Raw genomic sequence first — 20211 nt, 5'->3', positions numbered from 1 at the left:
TAATATGCCTATCACATCTACACTGACCATTTAGTGCAGTTAAAGGCAACTATATATATAAAACACGTGCCATGAAAGAACACCACAGCACACTTTTAAAAAACCTGCATTCACTGCGGTTGTCAGACTACAGATACTGCAGCTCCTAGAAAAAGTTCGAGGCGAGCCCCTGCACTGCATGTAAGGACCCTCTGGCACCCGATTCAATTCCAGGACTTCCAATGTAATCATCTGCAGAGTGAAACCACTTCTTTATGCTGCTTTCACTCTGGATCATTGAGACTAAAAATGTATGATTTTTTTTAAAAAGAGGAGTGCCAGACACTGTATAACAGAAATTCAGTGTGATAACATAGCAAACTCTTTATTTGTTTTGTTTTGGATACTACAATTAATTTATTGGAATGTATGAGGCAGAAATACAAATATAGAAAGGAAATCCAGTGAAGAATTAAGAAAGGAATGAGCTAAAATGGCTAGTAAGTAAAATGTTTAATAATATAAACATATTAGTTGGACGTGATCTTAAATCCAAATAACAGTCTCAGCAGAGACTGATTCAGCCATACATGTCTTTTCACACTGTTTGCCAGGAGGTAAGCATAAAAGCAAAATAAACTCCTACATTTTGAGGGAGGCACTTAATCCAGATGTGGTTTCAGAGATCTGGTGCATGTGTGTATTGTCTTCCATCTTTCACCCAGTTTGGATGGTGCCTGTGTAGGCACTCCAGAGCAAACCAGATTTCTTAAATCCACATTCTGATCCAGATTAAATGGCTGTATGGAAGGGCCCTTAGATGCATTTATAGTATTATACTCTTTGGTAAATACTTGCCGGGTAAATCAATCCTGGTATAGACAAAATGAATTATTATATGTTTTGTTTCAACAGATTCATCCAACTACTCTCATGTACTTCAAGAAACCTCTGTTCCAATAATCCCTGATTACAAGTGTCAAAATTATGAAGTTTATGGAGCTGATATTAGTGAAAATATGTTCTGTGCTGGTTTCCTTGATGGCAGATCAGATGCCTGCCAGGTAACATTATTGAGTTTCTGCTTTCTGATATGAATGGGAGGGGCAGTGGGAACCAGCACCACAGAGGGTGTGGGGAGTGTGGGAAGACCAGGCGGCAGCAAAAGGAGGCCAGTAACAGGCACCCCCACTTTGCCTCTGCGAACAGGGAGCAGAAACTGCTGCACCCCTTTCAAGGGATAATATTGACATTTATTTACCTTATTAAGTGCAGATCAGAGCTATAGTCTCCTTGGAAGGGAATGAGAGCAGCATCAACATCAATATTGGAGACTGAGTCTGTAGGACCACCCCCTCTAAATCTCCTTTATCCAGCAAGAGTTGAGGGTGATAACTAATTAATCGGGATCTCTGGTAATATAATTGGCCAGGTGGCAGATTGCCGAATCATTCACTATAAGGATCAGGTATACAAAAAAGGATAAGGAGGACTGTAATGCATTCGTGTGATTGTGAGACAAAAAAATGGGGGCAAATTGTGCCCTGTCTGGACCATTAAGGAGTTTTTGGATTAGAAGGGGCCAGGCACAGCCCTACTGTTTTGCACCAGGATGGTACACCATACACCTAGTTCATGGCAGTGAGCAGACTAGCATTAAAACGTATGGACCTACCTAGAGGAGTTTGCGAGTCATTCATTTGGAATGGAAACAGCTAAGGCAGCTGAAGGATGCTTTCCAATGGAAACGATTAAGAGGATGGGTAGGTGGAAGTCTAAGACTGGGAACCTCTCTAATTTAAGGCAAGTTTTTCCCCCTCTTATTTGCTTTGTTTGCTTTGTTTATAAATGCACTCTTGAGCTTATAACATTACTGAAATTATCGCCCCTTAGTCCTTTTAGCGGAAAAGGCAATACGGGGTTGCTGTAAGTCCTAATGGGGACATACAGCGTCATACAAAATGCCATAATTCATAATTTGGGTGTATAATTTTTGATAACAGATTGGTGAAATAAGAACAGTGAGAATGAAAAGGAAAAAATAATGGCAATATAGGCAGTCCCCAAGTTACGAACAAGATAGGTTCTGTAGATTTGTTCTTAAGTTGAGTTTGTATATAAGTCGGTACAGGTACATTTTTAAGTGTAACTCCAGCCTATATATATATATATATATATATATATATATATATATATCCTAGTTTTGGATAGCATAGGAAAGGGTTAACACCTCTGTGGAGGTTTTTGTTGTTGTTAGCGCTGTCTGTGTCCATTTTCAGAGGATTTCATTTCACTTTCCTGTGAGAATTGAATTTTGAAAAAAATTGGCTTGTTGTGAAGTTAAGGATTGGATAAAGCTTCAATTGAGACACCCTTTTCTCCTTGATAACTCTTTCAGGTGTGAATTTTCCTTTCTAGGAGTAGATTTCTCTCACTTCCTGTTGTCTCACCCCCGTTTGTAACTGTGAGTTGTTTGTAAGTCAGATGTTTGTAACTCGGAGTCTGCCTGTTTATGGAAAATTGTTGAAATACAGTAAGATCAATCTAGGTCAATCTAGATTAAAAGGCAAAACTGGGGATGAATATTAGATGGTGTATAAAAGATGACATTACAAACAGTCTGGCCTTGCCGGGCAGGATAGAGAGAAGTCAGTTGTGTTTTGGGGATTGCTTTAGTACTGTTCTGGCATTTGTATTATTTCGTCTTTTAATTTCCACTTGGGGAATTCAATTGTATATTTTTGTAAATTTAATAAAAAATAAAAGAAAAAAAACCCCACTGTTAAAATTTGTTGTATTGAGAAGGTGCCTTTGAGTAGGGAGTCTCCACCCAGTGGAAGATGGCTAAATTTCCACTCTGCAAAATCCCTTATGTGCAGGATATATGTAACCAAGCAATATTTTCACAATTTTTATTGAAAATATCAAATACAATAATTGCTGCTAAATTTCACATTGTTTCTGTATCTTTGGAACAGGGAGATTCTGGAGGACCACTTGCTTGTGCAAAGGATGGAATTTCTTACCTGTACGGTGTTATTAGTTGGGGTGATGGCTGTGGCAAAGTGGGAAAGCCAGGGGTTTATACAAAAGTCACCAATTATGTGGACTGGATAAATGAGAAGATAAGCCCTGCTCCAAGGAAGACAACTAGCTCTTGACTGTGATTATGTATTTTATGTTTTGCTAACACTATGAAGTAATGTCAAAAATCACTGTTTATAATGTTAAGAGTTCTTATTAAAAGGCAAAATGCTTTTAAAAATCAGCTGTGTCTTTCTGTTAATTTCACAATTGATGTGTTTACCTGATGCCAATGTTCATCCTGTAAATATTGTGATGTTCTTTCGCTGTGAAGCCAGTCGAATGTCTTGAGTTCCTACAGCATTGGAAAGATGGCGGATAAAAGTTCTTCATCTGTGTAGATAACCGCAATGTTTTCTTTAAATTTCTGAATATCAGGCATATTATAAAATGCACATTTTTAAACAGTCCTGCTTGGGCTCGGGTGAGAAATCTTTCTTCCTAGACTAAATCCCAGAGTACTCACGTGCTCGTCTTTGAGTACACAAACAGAAGTGATTTTTCAGCTGTCCAGGACTTGAAAAATAAATCCACAAAGTAAGCCTAGATTTTATTTCGACAAATAACCAATTGTCCAGATGGCTCACATCCTATATTGATTAGATTTTTCGTTTAAATATATTCACAATACAATTTTGATTTAACTAGAAGGAACTGGCAAACCTAGGTAAGCAGTATTTCTGGAAAATAGATAAATGTAGTTTCTTCGGAAGCATTTCAAAAGCAATTAAACATTGGCTTTAGAAATCATTTTCTCCAATAGATTCATCATTCTCTCTTGTAACTGCAGACTCTGGACTTGGATAATGTTCTGCTGATCCAGAATCCTTCTCACTTCTCGGCAGGTTTCTTCCATAGCCCTGCTCAGCTTCTTTTGTTCCTCCAACATGGCTTCCATTAACTTTAGCTTCTTCTTTTGAAAGCTACAGTTTTGCATTTTCCTTTTCTTTACTGGTCTCTCTTCAGTTCTGAAATGTAAATATTTCAATATTAAATCTGGGGGGTATTGGATGCTATTTTCAGAAGGCAAAACATGTCTTGGGTAGGGTTGTCAAATCACCTGGATAACAAGGTTTTATCTAAATTCTATGCAAATTACTAATGTTCCCTCTTAGATCATTGTTTGGCCCAAATTTATTTATTTATTTACAGTATTTATATTCTGCCCTTCTTATCCCAAAGGAGACTCAGAGTGGCTTACAGAACACACATTCAATGTCGAATATACAATTAACAAGGACAGACAACACAAACAGAGGTAGAGGCAGTTTTTCCCATCTCATTTCTGGCATCTTGGAAGCTGTGTTAGATTCTGGCCATGAGTCGCTCCATCTTCCATGCCGACTTTGATCAATGTCCTTAAGGGTGGCATTATTAAATCCCCGCTAAAAGCGGTACCAATTTATTTACTCGCATTTCTGCTTTTGACTTGTTAGATGCACAGGTGAGCTGGGGCTAGCAGCAGGTGCTCACCCCGACCCAGGCTCAAACTGCTGACCTTCCAACTGGCAGGATTTTTCTGCAGCACGGCGGTTTAGCCTGCCATGCTAAGCTCAGCCCCAAATGCCAAACTAATTTTGTTAGCTTTCCAAACATGTAACTTAAATCAAAAGAATGTAAAAAATAAAAAGCAGAGGCACCAAAAAAAAAGTAAAACAAAAGAATCAGACTCAAAATGACCCTATATTATTCCCACTCCATTACTTTTCCTCACCTGCCAACTAAAATTAAAAAAACACTAACCCCCTTTTCCTAATAATAATAATAATAATAATAATAATAATAATAATAATAGTGCAACTAACTTTGCCTTCCTTCAAGCAAAGGCAACTATCAAATTACTGTGTTATACTTCTTGTTTCTACATAATTGCATTTCAACTTCTGGTAAAAACAAACAAATCTATTTTAAATTAACACATAACTACAATTTAACAATTTTGATTCAAGTTCAATTTGTTGTAATTTTATCTTTAATCATCACCTTGATATTGCCCCCAAATATTTTCCCATTCAATTTAAATTGATCTGATATGGCATATTATTGTATTTCAGCAATAAATATATGTGCAATATTGTTTTCCAAATGTGGAACGTGGGATGTAAGCCGCTTTGGGTCTCTTTTGTAGAGAGAGAAAGTGGGCTACAAATAAAGATAAACATATAAACATAATAATAATAATAATAATAATAATAATAATAATAATAATGGCGAAGAAGAGGCATTCAACACCAACATGTGCACTAGGCATATGACTTGCTTCACCATGGACATTTTCCTACTGACCCTCCTAACCTCTGGTTTTAGTGCACCAAAATCATACCTCCATATTGGTAGACCTACCAACATTGCATAATTGCCACCAAAATGGAAACAATTCAAGGAAACTGAGATCCTTCGTTGACCCTCCAAGCAATTCATAATTCATTGTCCTTTAAAATAGATCCCAAACTGTAATGTTCCAGAAGCATCTGACTGAACCTGAAGCTCCTGGACACACTCCCAACGGCCCTGCCAGAATGGAGACCTCATCATATCCATCTGGGCAAGAAAAAGACGATAGAGCTTCTCTGCCCCTCCTTTGCTCATGGTTCAATGCTATTCCAGCATTTACCTACATATAAGTTGACCAAAGTTTTTGAAGGTAATTTTTTGGTCAGATATTTGTCAATTTATACACAAATACAATATATACATTTCTCGACACAGCTTATGGTACACATTCCAAGTTGGGTTTCTAGTTGTGGATTTGTGATCAAAATAAGTGAAATCTTATTACAATCTGACTTGACATCCAGCCACGCAAGGACTGGTTGATAGTGCCATCACTAAAATCTCCAGATTGTAGAAGAACTGGAACATGACACACTCTAAAATACTCAAAAATCCAAAATTACCCATATCAGTGGTTTACTGACATCTTTCTTTCCTTATAGTTTAATGCACACTCACCTTGTTTCATGCCCAAAATTATTTTTGAAATGTTGTGTATAAATTACTGTCAGGCTATGTGTATAAAGTGTATATGAAAAATTAATGAATTCAATGTTAGGATTTGGGTTACATCTCCAAGAAATTTCATTGTGTGTTTGTGCATATTTGCGCATGCATTCAAGCTGCCTGTTCACTTATGGTGACCCCAAGAATTTCACCCTTCCTGTCCAGGAAATCACTCAGTGTGGAGGTGAATGTCTCTGGGTTTATCTGGTTATATTTTGGTAGCGAAGTTTATACATTTTACTTATATAGGAAACAGACACAATATACAGAAAGATACAAGTTATATTGAAAGTCATGCAGAATAGATACAATTTATTAAAGGGTTAGATATGATAGACTAGGACAGGGGTCCTCAAACTTTTTAAACAGAGGGCCAGGACACAGTCCCTCAAACTGTTGGAGGGCCAGATTATAATTTGGAAAAAAAAATGAATGAATTCCTATGCACACTGCACATATCTTATTTGTAATGTAAAAAAACCCACTTTAAAACAATACAATAATTAAAATAATTAATAATTAGTATTTCAATGGGAAGCGTGGGCCTGCTTTTGGCTGATGAGATAGGATTGTTGTTGTTGTTGTGTGCTTTCAAGTCGTTTGAGACTTAGGTTGACCCTGAGTGAGAGCCAGGTAAATGACCTTGGAGGGCCGTATCCAGCCCGCGGGCCTTAGTTTGAGGACCCCTGGACTAGGAGTTTGTGGCTGCTGCTGGTTCGATCTTGATTTTCTGATGCTTTGAACTTGCACAAATCTGGAAAGGGTCTTTTTTTTTTTTTAAGGGAAAAGTCATATATTTATTTCTAAGCCCTTAAGATGAAGGTAAAGCTTTCCCTTGACATTAAGTCTAGTCATGTCCGACTCGGGGGGGGGGGGGCTGCTCATCTGCATTCTAAGCCGAAGAGCCAGTGTTCTCCATAGACACCTCCAAGGTCATGTGACCAACATGACGGCATGGAGCACCATTACCTTCTCGCAGACACAGTACCTATTGATCTACTCTCATTTGCATGTTTTTGAACTACAAGGTTGGCAGAAGCTGGGCCAACAGTGGGAGCTCACCCTGCTCCCCATATTCAAACTGCCAACCTTTCAGTCAACAAGTTCAGCAGCTCAACAGTTTAACTCGCTATGACACCAGGGGGCCCTTGGTGAACTATAAACCTTTGGGCAAGCTCAATAACACTAGGGCTATACTTGTGGATGTATTGAAGGTAATTCGTGTCTCAGTAGCACCAGGATTATATTTGTGGATGTACTGAAAGTAATTCATCACCATAGAATGTAATGGACATGATACAAAATGGAAGAGAGAGCAAAGGAGGCACTTCTTTGTGGAATCAAATACCTAACCAACCTAAAGAAGGGGAACTCTATCTTATCTCTCACTGTAAATGGAAACAATTCCAGAAGCTCAGAAAATGAAATGTATAATTGTTCAGATTGCAACCTTTTATTTATACTGATAATTGCACTTTAACTTTTGATGTAAATTATTCACAGCTGAAGAAAATAGAAAGGAATCCCTAAAGTCCCTAAATTAATAGATTCTTCACCAAGCAGACATTTGCAGTTTATAGTATACACTATATGGGGCCAAATACATACACTAACACAAGCTAGCATAGTAAAATATAATGTTACCTTAACTTATATGAGAGCAAGCTGGAGGAGCTCTCCGAATGCTCATCTTCGAAAAATTCTTCTCTCCCTTCGTATGTGAACTGGTTATATGGCAAATAGAGAGGCGTAGACTTGGCAGATGGTGACTGGGATGCCTCAGTTTGTGATGCTGAAGGACCAGGTTGCTGAGTATCATGCATTTTCACATCATTGTGCTCTGATACTTTAGATAATATTCTGTCAATTGTTTTAAAATAGGGCCAATCAGGTGCAAGGGTTTCACTATCGGTCATGCATTTTAATTTCCTGCGATAAAAGAAATAAATCATATGTGAAAACAGATATTCAGCAAACATATTCAGGAACAGCCATCTTGGCCATATAGAAAAATAAAACAAAATTAAAAATCCATAAGCGAGCTTGAAAATTTTACTATGTTTTGTGCATTTTGGTTGAACAATAAGCCGTTCCGAGTCCCCATCGCGGAGATGGTGGCGGGGTATAAATAAAGTTTATTATTATTATTATTATTATTATTATTATTATTATTTCTCTCTATACACACACACACACACACACACACAATTACAATAATTTCAAGCAGTTTTCAAAACTTTTGCTACAGGTTTAATGGTTCTTATCCAAATGCTTGGAATCGGAAATATTCTGTATGTGAGTTGTTTTTTCTTTCCAAATTTTGGAGTACTTACATATACATAACAAGATATTATGAAGCTAAGAATCAAGTCTAAATGCAAAATTCATTTGTTTCATATGTATGTTATGCACATAGCCTGGAGGTAATTTTATACACAATATGTCTAATAATTTTGTGCATGAAACAAAATGTGTGTACATCGATCCATCAGAAAGCAAAGGTGTTACAATCTCAGCACTCATGGGGACAATTTTGAATTTTTGAGTATTTGAAGTATTTCAAATTTAGGAATTCCTGAAAAGGGATGCTCAACCTGCAGAAAGTACATAAAAATAAAGGAAACTTCTAAAATAAGAGGGAAAACAGTTTGGAGTTCATCATTTTAATGATATAACTTTTATCAAGCACTTACTTTTATACCAGAAGTTGTACAATAATTCAAAACTGATATACTAGTAGAAAAATCATCCCAATAATTAATATTTCACAAATTTATTATGGATAATATTTGACCAGAAAAAGCTAGAGTGACATGGGGGGTTTGAGTGCTGCACTGAGCCCCCGGTGGCGCAGTGGGTTAAACCCCTGTGCTGGCAGGACTGAAGACCAACAGGTTGCAGGTTCAAATCCGGGGAGAGGCGGATGAGCTCCCTCTATCAGCTCCAGCTCTTCATGCGGGGACATGAGAAAAGCCTCCCATAAGGATGATAAAAAAAATAAAATCATCCAGGCGTCCCCTGGACAACGTCCTTGCAGACGGCCAATTCTCTCACACCAGAAGCGACTTGCAGTTTCTCAAGTCGCTCCTGACACGACAAAAAAAAAAGTGCTGCAATAGGACTCCAGGAGACCAGGCAATGGGGAACCCATCACTGCCATGAAGTGCCGTGGCCACCAGACAGGAGATCAAAACATCACTAAGGGTAAGCTTTGAGCCTGCTGTCCAAGCTGTCCTTGTTCCAGACACTTCCCTGTCCGCCCTGCCTCTCTACACTGAACAGGATGAACCCTTTGTCCAAGAGGAAGGCTTGACCCTGAAGGAAGGATAGTGGAGGGATGGAAGACTGGATCCTGTCCACAGACACCCTGATGAGGGAGGCAGCCCATCACCTCCATGGCAACACCCACTGGGTCCACAATGCCATGCTCTGCCCTTAAGACTATTTTCTCAGACAACACATGGCACAGTAGTCCATTCAAGAGCTGCCTCATATACCAAAAGAAAAAAGAAAAACCTCAAGCACAAGACCCAGAAGACAGAGCAGGGACAGGTGCAGACAGGCATAGAGCTCGGCCAGGTATGGCAAGTGGGTTTTGCAGAGTGGGAGGCTTGTGCTCATTGATTGCTATAAAGCAGTCATTTCCAACCTTTTGCCCTCAAGGTGTTTTGGACTTTAGCTTCCACAATTCCTAACAGCAAGTAAACTGACTGGGGGTTCTGGGAGTTGAAGTCCAAAACAACTGGAGGACCAAAGGGTGGGAATGACTCTATACAGAATGGCTGAGGTTTCTGCCCACACCACTTGCAAGGCAAAGGAGGGCAACATTGCGCTCCTCAAACACATCATTCCATGTTTTAATGTACAAGGTTGCATCTCCTCAGACAACAAGTCTGATCCACTGCAAGAACCATTACGAAAGCATCCCAAGCCCTGCAGATCAGATGGAGGCTACATTCTAGTTGGAACACCCAGTCAAGCAAGAAAGTTGGGAAAATGAATCAGACTTTGCAACTGCATCTCTCCAGGTCTGGCTTAAGTTGTGCCAGCTGATCCACCTCAAATGGCCCAGAGAGGAATTAAAAGTTAGTTCTTTTGAGCTCTTATTTTGGAAGGCCCTTAACTTCTTCTCCAGACCGCTTAAATCTGAATAGGTGGGATCTAGGTGGGGAAAGAAGCAATTAATACTATTTTTTCCACAGGTTTCTGCTGCCCAAGAATCCTATGCGCACTCTCTAATTTTCCCTGATAGTTTCCCTTTTCTTAAAAATTTTTAAAATGAAGACACTTTTCAACTCCATGGCTGCACCAAGCCTCTAATATAATTTCTCCCTCTTGATGTAATGTTTCCTTTTCTTACAATGCAATAACATTTTGCAGAACTTCCCACTCATGAATGATTTTACCTCATTACGCCTCCCACTTGTAGGTAAAACACAATTTTTTTGGTCGTGTCAGGAGCAACCGCTCCTGTTGTGAGAGAATTGGCCGTCTGCAAGGACGTTGCCCAGGGGATGCCCAGATGATTTTTTGATGTTTTATCATCCTTGTGGGAAGCTTCTCTCATGTCCCCACATGAGGAGCTGGAGCTGATAGAAGGAGCTCATCCGCCTCTCCCCGGATTCGAACCTGCGACCTGTCGGTCTTCAGTCCTACCGGCACAGTGCTTTAACCCACTGCGCCACCGGGGGCTCCTTTGTCGTGTCAGGAGTGACTCCTGGTGTGAGAGAATTGGCCGTCTGCAAGGACGTTGCCCAGGGGATGCCTGGATGATTTGATGTTTCTATCATCCTTGCGGGAAACTTCTCTCATGTCCCCGCATGAGGAGCAGGAGCTGATAGAGGGAGCTGATCCGCCTCTCCCCGGATTTGAACCTGCGACCTGTCGATCTTCAGTCCTGCCAGCACAGGGCTTTAACCCACTGCGCCACCGGGGGCTCCCAGGTAAAACACAATAGGAAAGTCTTTAAATTGGACTTTTTAATTAATAGTTTCAATGTATATACAAATAGTGCTTCAGTACTTTAAAAATCTAGAAGTACAGAGGTACACAGTGGAGTTGCGTGCAGAATTAGTTTCTCCTGTTTCCTTCATTTCTTTCTTATCTTTCGTTTCTTCAGGAGCACAGAACAAGAAGACTCCTCCCTGAACAAAAATCTCCTCAACACGAAAGCAAGCAGGAACAGGTCCTGGCTCCTGGCCTGCTTTTTGGCATCACAGACTCTAGAGTAAAAGGCGCTTGGCTGCAGGCACTGGCAGGCACAGGCACTTTCTGTGCCTGCACGCCACACCCACACACACTCACACACACCACACACACACACTTTCCAAGGAGAATGCATGTGTGGCGTGAAGGTGCACTTGTGCCTGCCAGTGCCTGCAGCTGAGTGCCTTTTACTCTACAATAAGAGGCGCTCAGCTGCAGGCACTGGCAGGTGCGGGCTCTCAGGGCCTGCACACTACACACACAGTGTCCTTGGAAAGACAGTGTGTGTGTGATGTGCAGGCCCAGAAAGCACCCCACTTGCCAGTGCCTACAGCCAAGTATCTCCTCTAGAGTAGAAACAGCAGGTAAGAAGAAGCCTCCTTAAAGAGCATGCTGGGAAGGGGAGCCTGGGTGGGAATCCTCCCTCATAATTGGTCCAATAGAAAACAAATCTTTCGGCACCAAAAAGCAAAAACAGATATCTGCCCTCCTAATTTCAGGAGGCTCACAAAAAACAGATCGGGGGCCCCACCAAAAGCTGGGACACTAAGATTTATGCCAAATGTACAACCCTAGTACATTTGGGGTAAATCCTCCTGAGCTCCAAAATTCTCATATAAAAACAAAACAAAAACAAGGGGGTATGTATGAAGTGGAGAGAAGCACAGATTGGGAGGACTTGTGTCCCTGCAGGTGCTCTGGCCGGAGTGGTCCATGCCTTGGTCACCTCTAGGGTGGATTACTGTAATGCGCTCTACGTGGGGCTGCCCTTGAAAACGGCTCGGAAATTCCAACTGGTCCAACGAGCAGCAGCCAGGATGTTAACTGGCGCTCCTTACAGAGAGAGGTCAACCTTCCTGTTCAAGGTTGACCAGAGAGAGGTCAACCTTCCTGTTCAAGGTTGACCAGAGAGAGGTCAACCTTCCTGGGAGCTGCACTGGCTGCCATTTATCTACCGAGCCCAATTTAAGGTGCAGGTGCTTACCTACAAAGCCCTGAACGGTTTGGGACCAGCCTACCTGCGTGATCGCATCTCCGTCTACGAACCTACAAGCTCTCTTCGTTCATCTGGAGAGGCCCTGCTCGTGATCCCACTTGCGCCGCAAGCGCATTTGGTGGGGACATGAGGCAGGGCCTTTTCCGTGGTGGCCCCCCGACTCTGGAACACCCTCCCCAAAGATCTTAGACAGGCCCCTACATTGGCAGTCTTCAGAAAGAACTTGAAGACCTGGCTGTTCCAATGTGCCTTTCCCGAATAGGAAACCTCCAATACCAAGTCCCACAAGCACTTTATTAAAGCCAAGACCGCCACACACCGCACTTGCCCATAAGCCTCATTTCCACCTGTCACATCAGCACTTTTAACTCTTGTACCCTTACTCTGGCCCAGCCCAGTTTTATTGTCTCTTAGTGGATTGTTCATTGCTTGTTGTTTTTAGATTGCTTTAATTGTTTTTAATTTGCCTAGGTTTTGTATTGTTGTATTGTGTGTTGAGGCCTTGGCCTTTGTAAGCTGCATCGAGTCCTGCGGGAGATGCTAGCGGGGTACAAATAAAGTTTAATAATAATAATAATAATAATAATAATAATAATAAGGCCAATGTACATTGTGCTTCCTCAAAGCTCTTTCACTAGATAGACTTGGTGTGATAAAAAGAGGGAATACTCTAGTCTCAAGCAAGACAGGTTTGTGATATCAGAGCTTTAAATGATAACATCCTATGATTCTAAGGAATCAAATTTCACCCAGAAACTGGACCACCATTCTCCCTTGTCCCTCACAAATTACCACAGAACCTGACCCAGAGCCTCGTTCCTAGCCCACAAACATACACAAATTCAGGCTACCCATTCAAAATAAGGTTTTAACGGAAAGATTCCAGTGTCTAAAAATGAACCGTGAAAACATCTGGAGATCTTTTATGCATGTACTCGTGTTCTTTTTTTAGTTCTATTTTTAAAAAAGATTAAAGTACATAAATCTGAAAGAGCTTTGAGTCATAGTTGCTCAATGGTTCTCCATACTAATTGCTTTTCTTCCCTTAACATCCATTGCTTCCGTTTTCAATTATTAACACGTCTTAGTTGGAAAATTAAACAGAACAAATCTTAAAAAGCATAACAAAAGGTCCAAGTTGTCATTTTCTTTTTTAAAAAAATATTCATGCTTAATAGTGTTTATAACTCACATTTATACGTGAAAAGAAAAAAAAGGAAGCATGGGAGAATGGGGAAAGTCAAGTAATTCTGCCTATATATGGGAAAATAAACTTACTCTATGACAGCTTATGCTACCAAATTTGTCCTCTTAAGTAAGTCTCAAAGGCGCTATAAGATCCATTTCAACCCTCGGGTATATGTCACTGGTATTCAATCTCTTCCAAGGAATAGATCTTTCTAGATTAATTGACTTGATCAACTTCCTTTTTCAGTCATTATAAATTATGTGAAAAATCGGGTGCATCTTTGATACAAAATTATAGAATACTGATACTTTTTTAATTGTTAAGTTTCCGTCCTGTTATTTGTAACTCCATGCACTTCTGAAAAGTCTTTGCCAGGGATCTCTAACTACCAATTCGCAGATCCTATAGGAAGCAGACATGGCAATTGCGCTGTAACTGTGCAGTGTAGATGTATAATTAATAAAGTTGGTGGGGACAAGGGACAGGGCCTTCTCAGTGGTGGCCCCTCTGCTGTGGAATGCCCTCCCCACAGATATTAGATCGGCTCCCTCACTAATGGCATTTCGGAAGAAAGTAAAAACTTGGTTATTTGAACAGGCGTTTGAATAGGCAGTGCAATGAATTACAATGAATCATAGGAAATCAGATTAACGGATGACGAACTTGGATTATGATTTCAGTTATGAGACGCTAATGCGTCACTTATTGATGTGATTGATGTTTATTGATGTTAATTGCTTAGTGTATTACTGCCTTAACTGTTTTTATATGGTTTGTATATTGTTAGCATTGAATTTTTCCTGCTGTTTGTTGTTAACCGCTCTGAGTTGTCTAAGGGCTGAGAAGAGCGGTATACAAATAAAGTAAATAAATAAATAAATAAATAAAGTTGTGATCCTATTTATGAATGAAAGTGTGGGGCGATGATTTGAGTCTTGAACTTTATTGTAGAGACCAAGGTTCAAATTGTGGTTCAGCAATGGATTCTCTCTGGGTGACCTTGGGCAAGTTACACTTTCTTTCCAAATGTTAATTAGCATTGGACAAATTAAAATTAGAATCATCTGATCCATACTAAATGTGAGGGATAGTCTGTGATAACTATTATCAGTTTAGTTTTGTAAGGTAAATAAATAAATATAATTAGTGCAATGATTGGTTAATGAACACTGGAATGGAACAATGGATGACGAATCTGGAACATGTTTTTGATGACGAGACGACAGTGAATGGGTATTGTAGTAACTATTAATTGTGTAATGTGTTAGGTTGCTAACTGTTTCTATACTGTAGCACTGAATTTTTGCTGTTCGTATTTGTTGTGAAACGCTGTGAGTTGCCTTCGGGCTGAGAACTGCGGTATATAAGTAAGATAAATAAATAAATAAATAAATAAATAAATAAATAGTTTTGGACATTAACAGTTTTGCAGGACCTCATTCGCTATCCTTCCCCAAACTGGTGCTCTCTAGGTAATTTGAAACCTAAGCCCATTATTCCCTTACACCAGGGGTCCTCAAACTAAGGCCCGGAGGCCGGATACGGCCCTCCAAGGTTATTTACCTGGCCCTCGCTCAGGGTTATCCTAAGTCTGAAACAACTTGAAAGCACACAACAACAACGATCCTATCTCATCAGCTAAAAGCAGGCCCATACTTCCCATTGAAATTGTTCTTCATTTTAATTATTGTATTGTTTTAAAGTGGTTTTTTGCACTACAAATAAGATATGGGCAGTGTGCATAGTAATTAATTCCTGTTTTTTTCCAATTTTAATCCGGCCCTCCAACGGCTTGAGGGACTGTGACCTGGCCCTCTGTTTAAAAAGTTTGGGGACCCCTGCCTTACACCTTGGAGTAAAAAAATGCTGAAAATTATAGTATAGAGGGTAGGTTGCCATTGATCAAATATGATCTCAATGTCTTTGCAAATAAATGACGGTCCTGCAAATAGATTTTGATAGTTGTGTTCGGATAAACATCTGGAAACATCACATAGTGTTTATACCTGAAAGTGTGTTCTGAAAATATTGTAATGTACTCATTTTAGTATAATTTTCTGCTATGAACAAATTTAAGAGAACAATTTATACATAGTCATGATAATTTGTACATAGCAATACATACAGCACTAGTTCCTGTAGCCTGGAATACAGGAACAAGGCAAACAAGCAAGGCAAAAAAGATGTTTTGCATAAGTGTAGTGGAAGAGACTAGGTTTGTGCATGTCGATATGCCTTTATGCTTGCCGGATACCAAAACACACACACACACACACACACCACCATATCCATTTTCGCACATCTCCCGCATATGAAAATGCAGCCCTTTTTAGCCCATTGGTGGCAATTGGGATTTCCCACAGGCTCCCCTTTTATATCCTTTATTAAGACCTAGATTTTAAAAAGCATCTGAGTTAAGATACCACTCTTTCTGGATCCTTTCCCTTTTATTTTTAGAGGAGATCCAATTTAATGCTTTGCAAAAGCTATTTCTACTCTAGAGGAGAGGCAGGCATATGCACTTTCTCTCCCAGCACCAGAAACATGCCAGGCAGCTTTCCAAGGCCCAGGAGAGGCCCAGGGAAGGAAGGGCAAACAACCTGACCTGGAGCTCAGTGGAGCTATCCTCCCTGGACTACCTTAAAAATCCCCTCTCTCCACTGCCTGCCTGCAATTTCCTTTCTGCTTGGGGTTTTGCTTCTTAATGATGTTTCTACTTTCTGCTCTAGAGGAGAGATAGGCTTCTCTTTTTGTTTGCTAGGATTACTATCTATATAAATAAAAATGTAATATTCGTTTGTGGGATTAACAGAACTCAAAAACCACTGGATGAATTGACACCAACTTTGGACACAAGACACCTAACAACCCAATGTATGTCCTTCAATAAAAAAATGATTTTGTCATTTGGGAGTTGTAGTTGCTGGGATTTATAGTTCACATACAATCAAAGAGCATTCTGAACCCCACCAATGATGGAATTGAACCAAACTTGCCACACAGGCCTCCCATGACCAACAAAAATACTGGAAGGGTTTGGTGGGCAGTGTCCTTTAGTTTTGGAGTTGTAGTTCACCTACATCCAGAAAGCACTGTGGACTCAAACAATGATGGATCTGGAACAAACTCTACACGAATACTCAATATGCCCAAATGTGAACACTGGTGGAGTTTGGGGGAAATAGAATCTTGACATTTGGGAGTTGTAGTTGCTGGGATTTGTAGTTCACATACAATCACAGAGCATTCTGAACCCCACCAACGATAGAATTGGGCCAAAACTCCCACACAGAACAGCCATGTGGGCCACAGCAACGCGTGGCAGGGGACGGCTAGTTATTAATAATAATTATTATATTTTAGAAGTATTTTCTGAAGGAGAGGAAGGGAAGGAGAAAAAGAAGCTTAAAGGGTGACTCTCCAAGCCCCCAAATATGCACGCACACACGCCACCTACCATCTCTCAGGTCCTCAACTGCCAGTCAGTCCCACTAAAGAAAAAGAACCAGGAAAATAAAGGAAAATCAAAAAGATTCAACTATGATGGAGCCGTGATTGCCTGCCACGTGGTCACTTTTTGGATAGGAATTCATGATGGCTGGGCCCTTGCTGTTATGGATACCGGATCAAACCGAAGAAGCTGGATTGGCTAAAGGGAGTGGCTAAAAATGGATCCAGGCTCAAGCATAAACCAAGCTTTTGTCCCTTGAGCCAAACCTCTCCAGTCCCAGATAATACTTTGGGAGAGTTTGTTGGGAAAGTTTGTTGACTAAGGTTGTGTTGTTGTTGTTGTTTTTTTTGGGGGGGGGGGGGGGTCTATTTGTTTATATGTATTGAATGCATACTTGCTTGCTCTTAAGGGTTCTATTCTTCTGAAAAGTAGAGCCTCTGGTCATCCGCCTAAGCAACTGGTCCAGGAGGAAGTAGTATTTGCATAGACAAAGTTAACCAATAGCTACAACATCTGTTCCTGAAGTTTGGCACACAACTCAGCAAACAGGGGTGTTTTATGTGGGTGTTTAAAAGGGGATTTTGAGAGGGAGGCTCAGAGTTCTGTTCTGTTCTTGGATAAATGGATAAATGGATAAATAGGGGTAGTGAGGGAGCTCATGTAGTCACCTGCAACAGCTATGGTATGTTTGTGTTCTTGCCTGAGGATATGAGTAGTTATACTTGCAGTAAGTGTAAGTTGATTTCCCTCTTGGAATATGTGGGCATGCAGGCAAAACACACAGGGAATGTCTCTAAGGAGAAGGTCATGTCCCAAATACAGGGGGGTAGATACTTGAAGGGAATTAACAGAGAAGTAGAAGCAACAGGAATCGATTTGCAAGTTTGCAGCTACAGAATCAGTGGCATTCTTAGCATAGCTGTTGTACATATGGCCTTGAACCTGCCCTAATTGTATTTTCAAGATGTTAGATGTAGAAGTTTGAATATTCCTTTTTAAAAAGTGTATGTATATGTACCTCTGTGTATGTATTTGAAACCATTCCAAGGCCTTGAAATTAAATATTTTCATTATCTGTCTTGTCAGTACTCTACATATTTTTTTCTATTCCAGTGTGCGCATATGTAATTTTTTCTATTCCACTGTGCGCATACGTAAAACAAACTAGTGCTTTCCACCAAGATGGAAATTAAGTGCAATTGCATAATTCTAAGAGTATTAGCTGTTCCATGCAAAACACGACTCCTAACTTAAAAGGACATCTTAAAAAGCTCAAACCAGAGAAGAAAATGAAAACTGGGATTTTAAAAGGCTTGCAGAGTTGCATCGACATGTCGCTTTAATAAATATCCTGAGATTTACACACAGGGATAATGATCTTACAAAAAAACAAAACAGTCTCGCACGGATGGCTGTTATAAATGTGTTTTGTCAATCCTAATTTGTGAAATGAAAACTAAAAATCAGGATCACACGTTTGAGACACATGAATGATAGCTGTGTATTACGTATTGCATGTTTCAGGACAACAAACAGCTAAAATCAGACCTATTAGCTCATGTCTCACAAAGAAACTGCTTTCAACACCATCATGCTTCCCTGTGCTAAAGCCGCAAACATTTCAGTCTCCTAAGCCAACTTTCGGTTTTGATGGACACTAACTATACTCCATTAGCTCATCTTTGGATACCTTTGTTTCCTCCGCCAGTTAGAGCATTATTTACACTGTGCCGTTTTTCCTTCTGGAAATGCAGTTGTTCGGTTTGCTAATGCTGGGTAGTACAATTATAGCAATGTGTGTCACTCAGTGGTGATGCATACAGTTATTTTAGTCCTCTCAAGTGTAACTCCCTCACTCTGCAAAGGCAAAAAATATAGATATTTCATTGAAAAATGTTTCATTTGCAAGTATTTTAGTTTAGAAAATACTTAGCTGAAGATAGATCTGTGCTGCAGTGGCTTTCCTCGCGAGTGCAAATCAAATAAGATTTTGTGTATATAATATCTGTAAATATATATATATATACATTTCTATATGCACACAAGACACACTTTACTACAGGGAAGGATTAATCATCACAAAGGTTAAGCTAGCATTTTAAATCAGGAGGCTAAACATGAAGAACGGCAACATGCTGAGAGTGCTGAGAGGGATTTTTAAGAGCCTCGCGAGCAGCCTTCAGTCTTTCATCTATGGCTTCCCTTTGCAGGAAAGGCAAGAAGAGCCTGAGCAGTCTCAAGACATCTCTTTCAGAAGAAAAAGGAATTAACCGGCGCTTACCTGTACTGGAATGTCATGTTTGTGATTTTAATCTTTATTTCTTCTCCGTGGCGAATCTCCCCCGTCATTTCAAAGAGTTTGTTGGCCATTTTCTCATAAACTTTGGCATTCCTTTTAGTTTTTTTCAGCTCCTCAAAAAATTCTTCCCAAACCAGCATTAAGCCCCTCATTTCTGCATCAGTCCAGTTCCTGGCCCTCCTGTGCTTCTCAGTCTGAGCAGAAACCAGGTAGTTGGGGATTTCTGCTGCAGCCATGGCTGCTTGACCTAAAAGGGTTTCCAGTCTCCAAGAGGACACTTAATGTCGGTTTTTACTGGGGTTTTTAGGGTTCTGCGGTGCCAGGCAGGCACGGGAAGCCCCGGGATTTGAATGACAACAGAACACATGAAACCTCTTTGCAACAGCTTGAAGCCTGAGTGCACAAAATGGGGCCTACATCTGACAGGCAGGAATTTAGTTAAAAGCTTTTAAACAGAGAAACGTCATTTTGATGTCACGTTGCCATGGCAACAGAGCAACTGCATAAGCTACAACAACAAAAACCTTTTAACTGAAAGCAAAAAGAATCAGGACAAAGTTGACAGGCCATCAATATTAAAGCTTTTAAACACTTTAGGTTGAACAAAAACAACAACAAAAATGATCTATGCAGCCTTTGAGAAGCCGCTTTTAAGTTTTTTTTGCTCCTTTTGAGCTTTTTCCTTACCTTGTAGGCAATCTGCTGCAAAAGGGGGGAGGCAAAGCCAAGGGGGGGGGGGGGGTGCAGCCTGAATGGGCTTTTAAGTGGCGCCTTGACAGATTCCCTGGGAGGAGGTGGCCAAGGCTCAGGCCCAGCGCACACACAAAGGCCCTCCTGCAACAACTGTCACTAAAAAGTCTTTGTGGAAGCATTGTTAACCTCTAAAGGACGGCTGGCAGAGCAGAAAAGAGTGGAAACCCTAAAATGGTGCCGGGTTCCTGTTCCTGGAGCACGGATCTACACTAGTGCTTGCAGACATGTGTGGATGCGAGGGATGTGAGCTTTCT

At 40.4% G+C, this 20211-nt stretch overlaps 2 protein-coding genes across 3 annotated transcripts in view; one reads left to right on the top strand and one right to left on the bottom strand.

Moving 5' to 3' along the window:
- HGFAC (HGF activator) overlaps nucleotides 1-3247 on the top strand; it is a 38037-nt gene extending 34790 nt beyond the window's left edge. For both annotated transcript variants that reach the window (XM_067468951.1, XM_067468952.1), the window contains 2 exons: nucleotides 895-1043; nucleotides 2958-3247. In XM_067468951.1, coding sequence (XP_067325052.1) covers nucleotides 895-1043; nucleotides 2958-3140 — 332 coding nt within the window. In that variant the 3' untranslated portion in view covers nucleotides 3141-3247. The remainder of the gene's footprint in view (nucleotides 1-894; nucleotides 1044-2957) is intronic.
- MSANTD1 (Myb/SANT DNA binding domain containing 1) lies at nucleotides 476-19704 on the bottom strand. Its single transcript, XM_060778021.2, has 3 exons — nucleotides 19187-19704; nucleotides 7708-7992; nucleotides 476-4031 (listed from the first exon to the last, which is right to left on the bottom strand). The coding sequence occupies exons 1-3, from the start codon at nucleotides 19438-19440 to the stop codon at nucleotides 3791-3793; spliced, it is 780 nt and encodes a 259-aa protein (XP_060634004.1). The 5' UTR covers nucleotides 19441-19704; the 3' UTR covers nucleotides 476-3790.
- Nucleotides 19705-20211: the final 507 nt, after the last annotated feature.

This window comes from Anolis sagrei, chromosome 5 (assembly GCF_037176765.1).
Source record: "Anolis sagrei isolate rAnoSag1 chromosome 5, rAnoSag1.mat, whole genome shotgun sequence".
NCBI lineage: Eukaryota > Metazoa > Chordata > Lepidosauria > Squamata > Dactyloidae > Anolis > Anolis sagrei.
The sequence above is the reverse complement of the archived record's forward strand: the minus strand, read 5'-3'. Positions and strand labels throughout refer to the sequence as shown.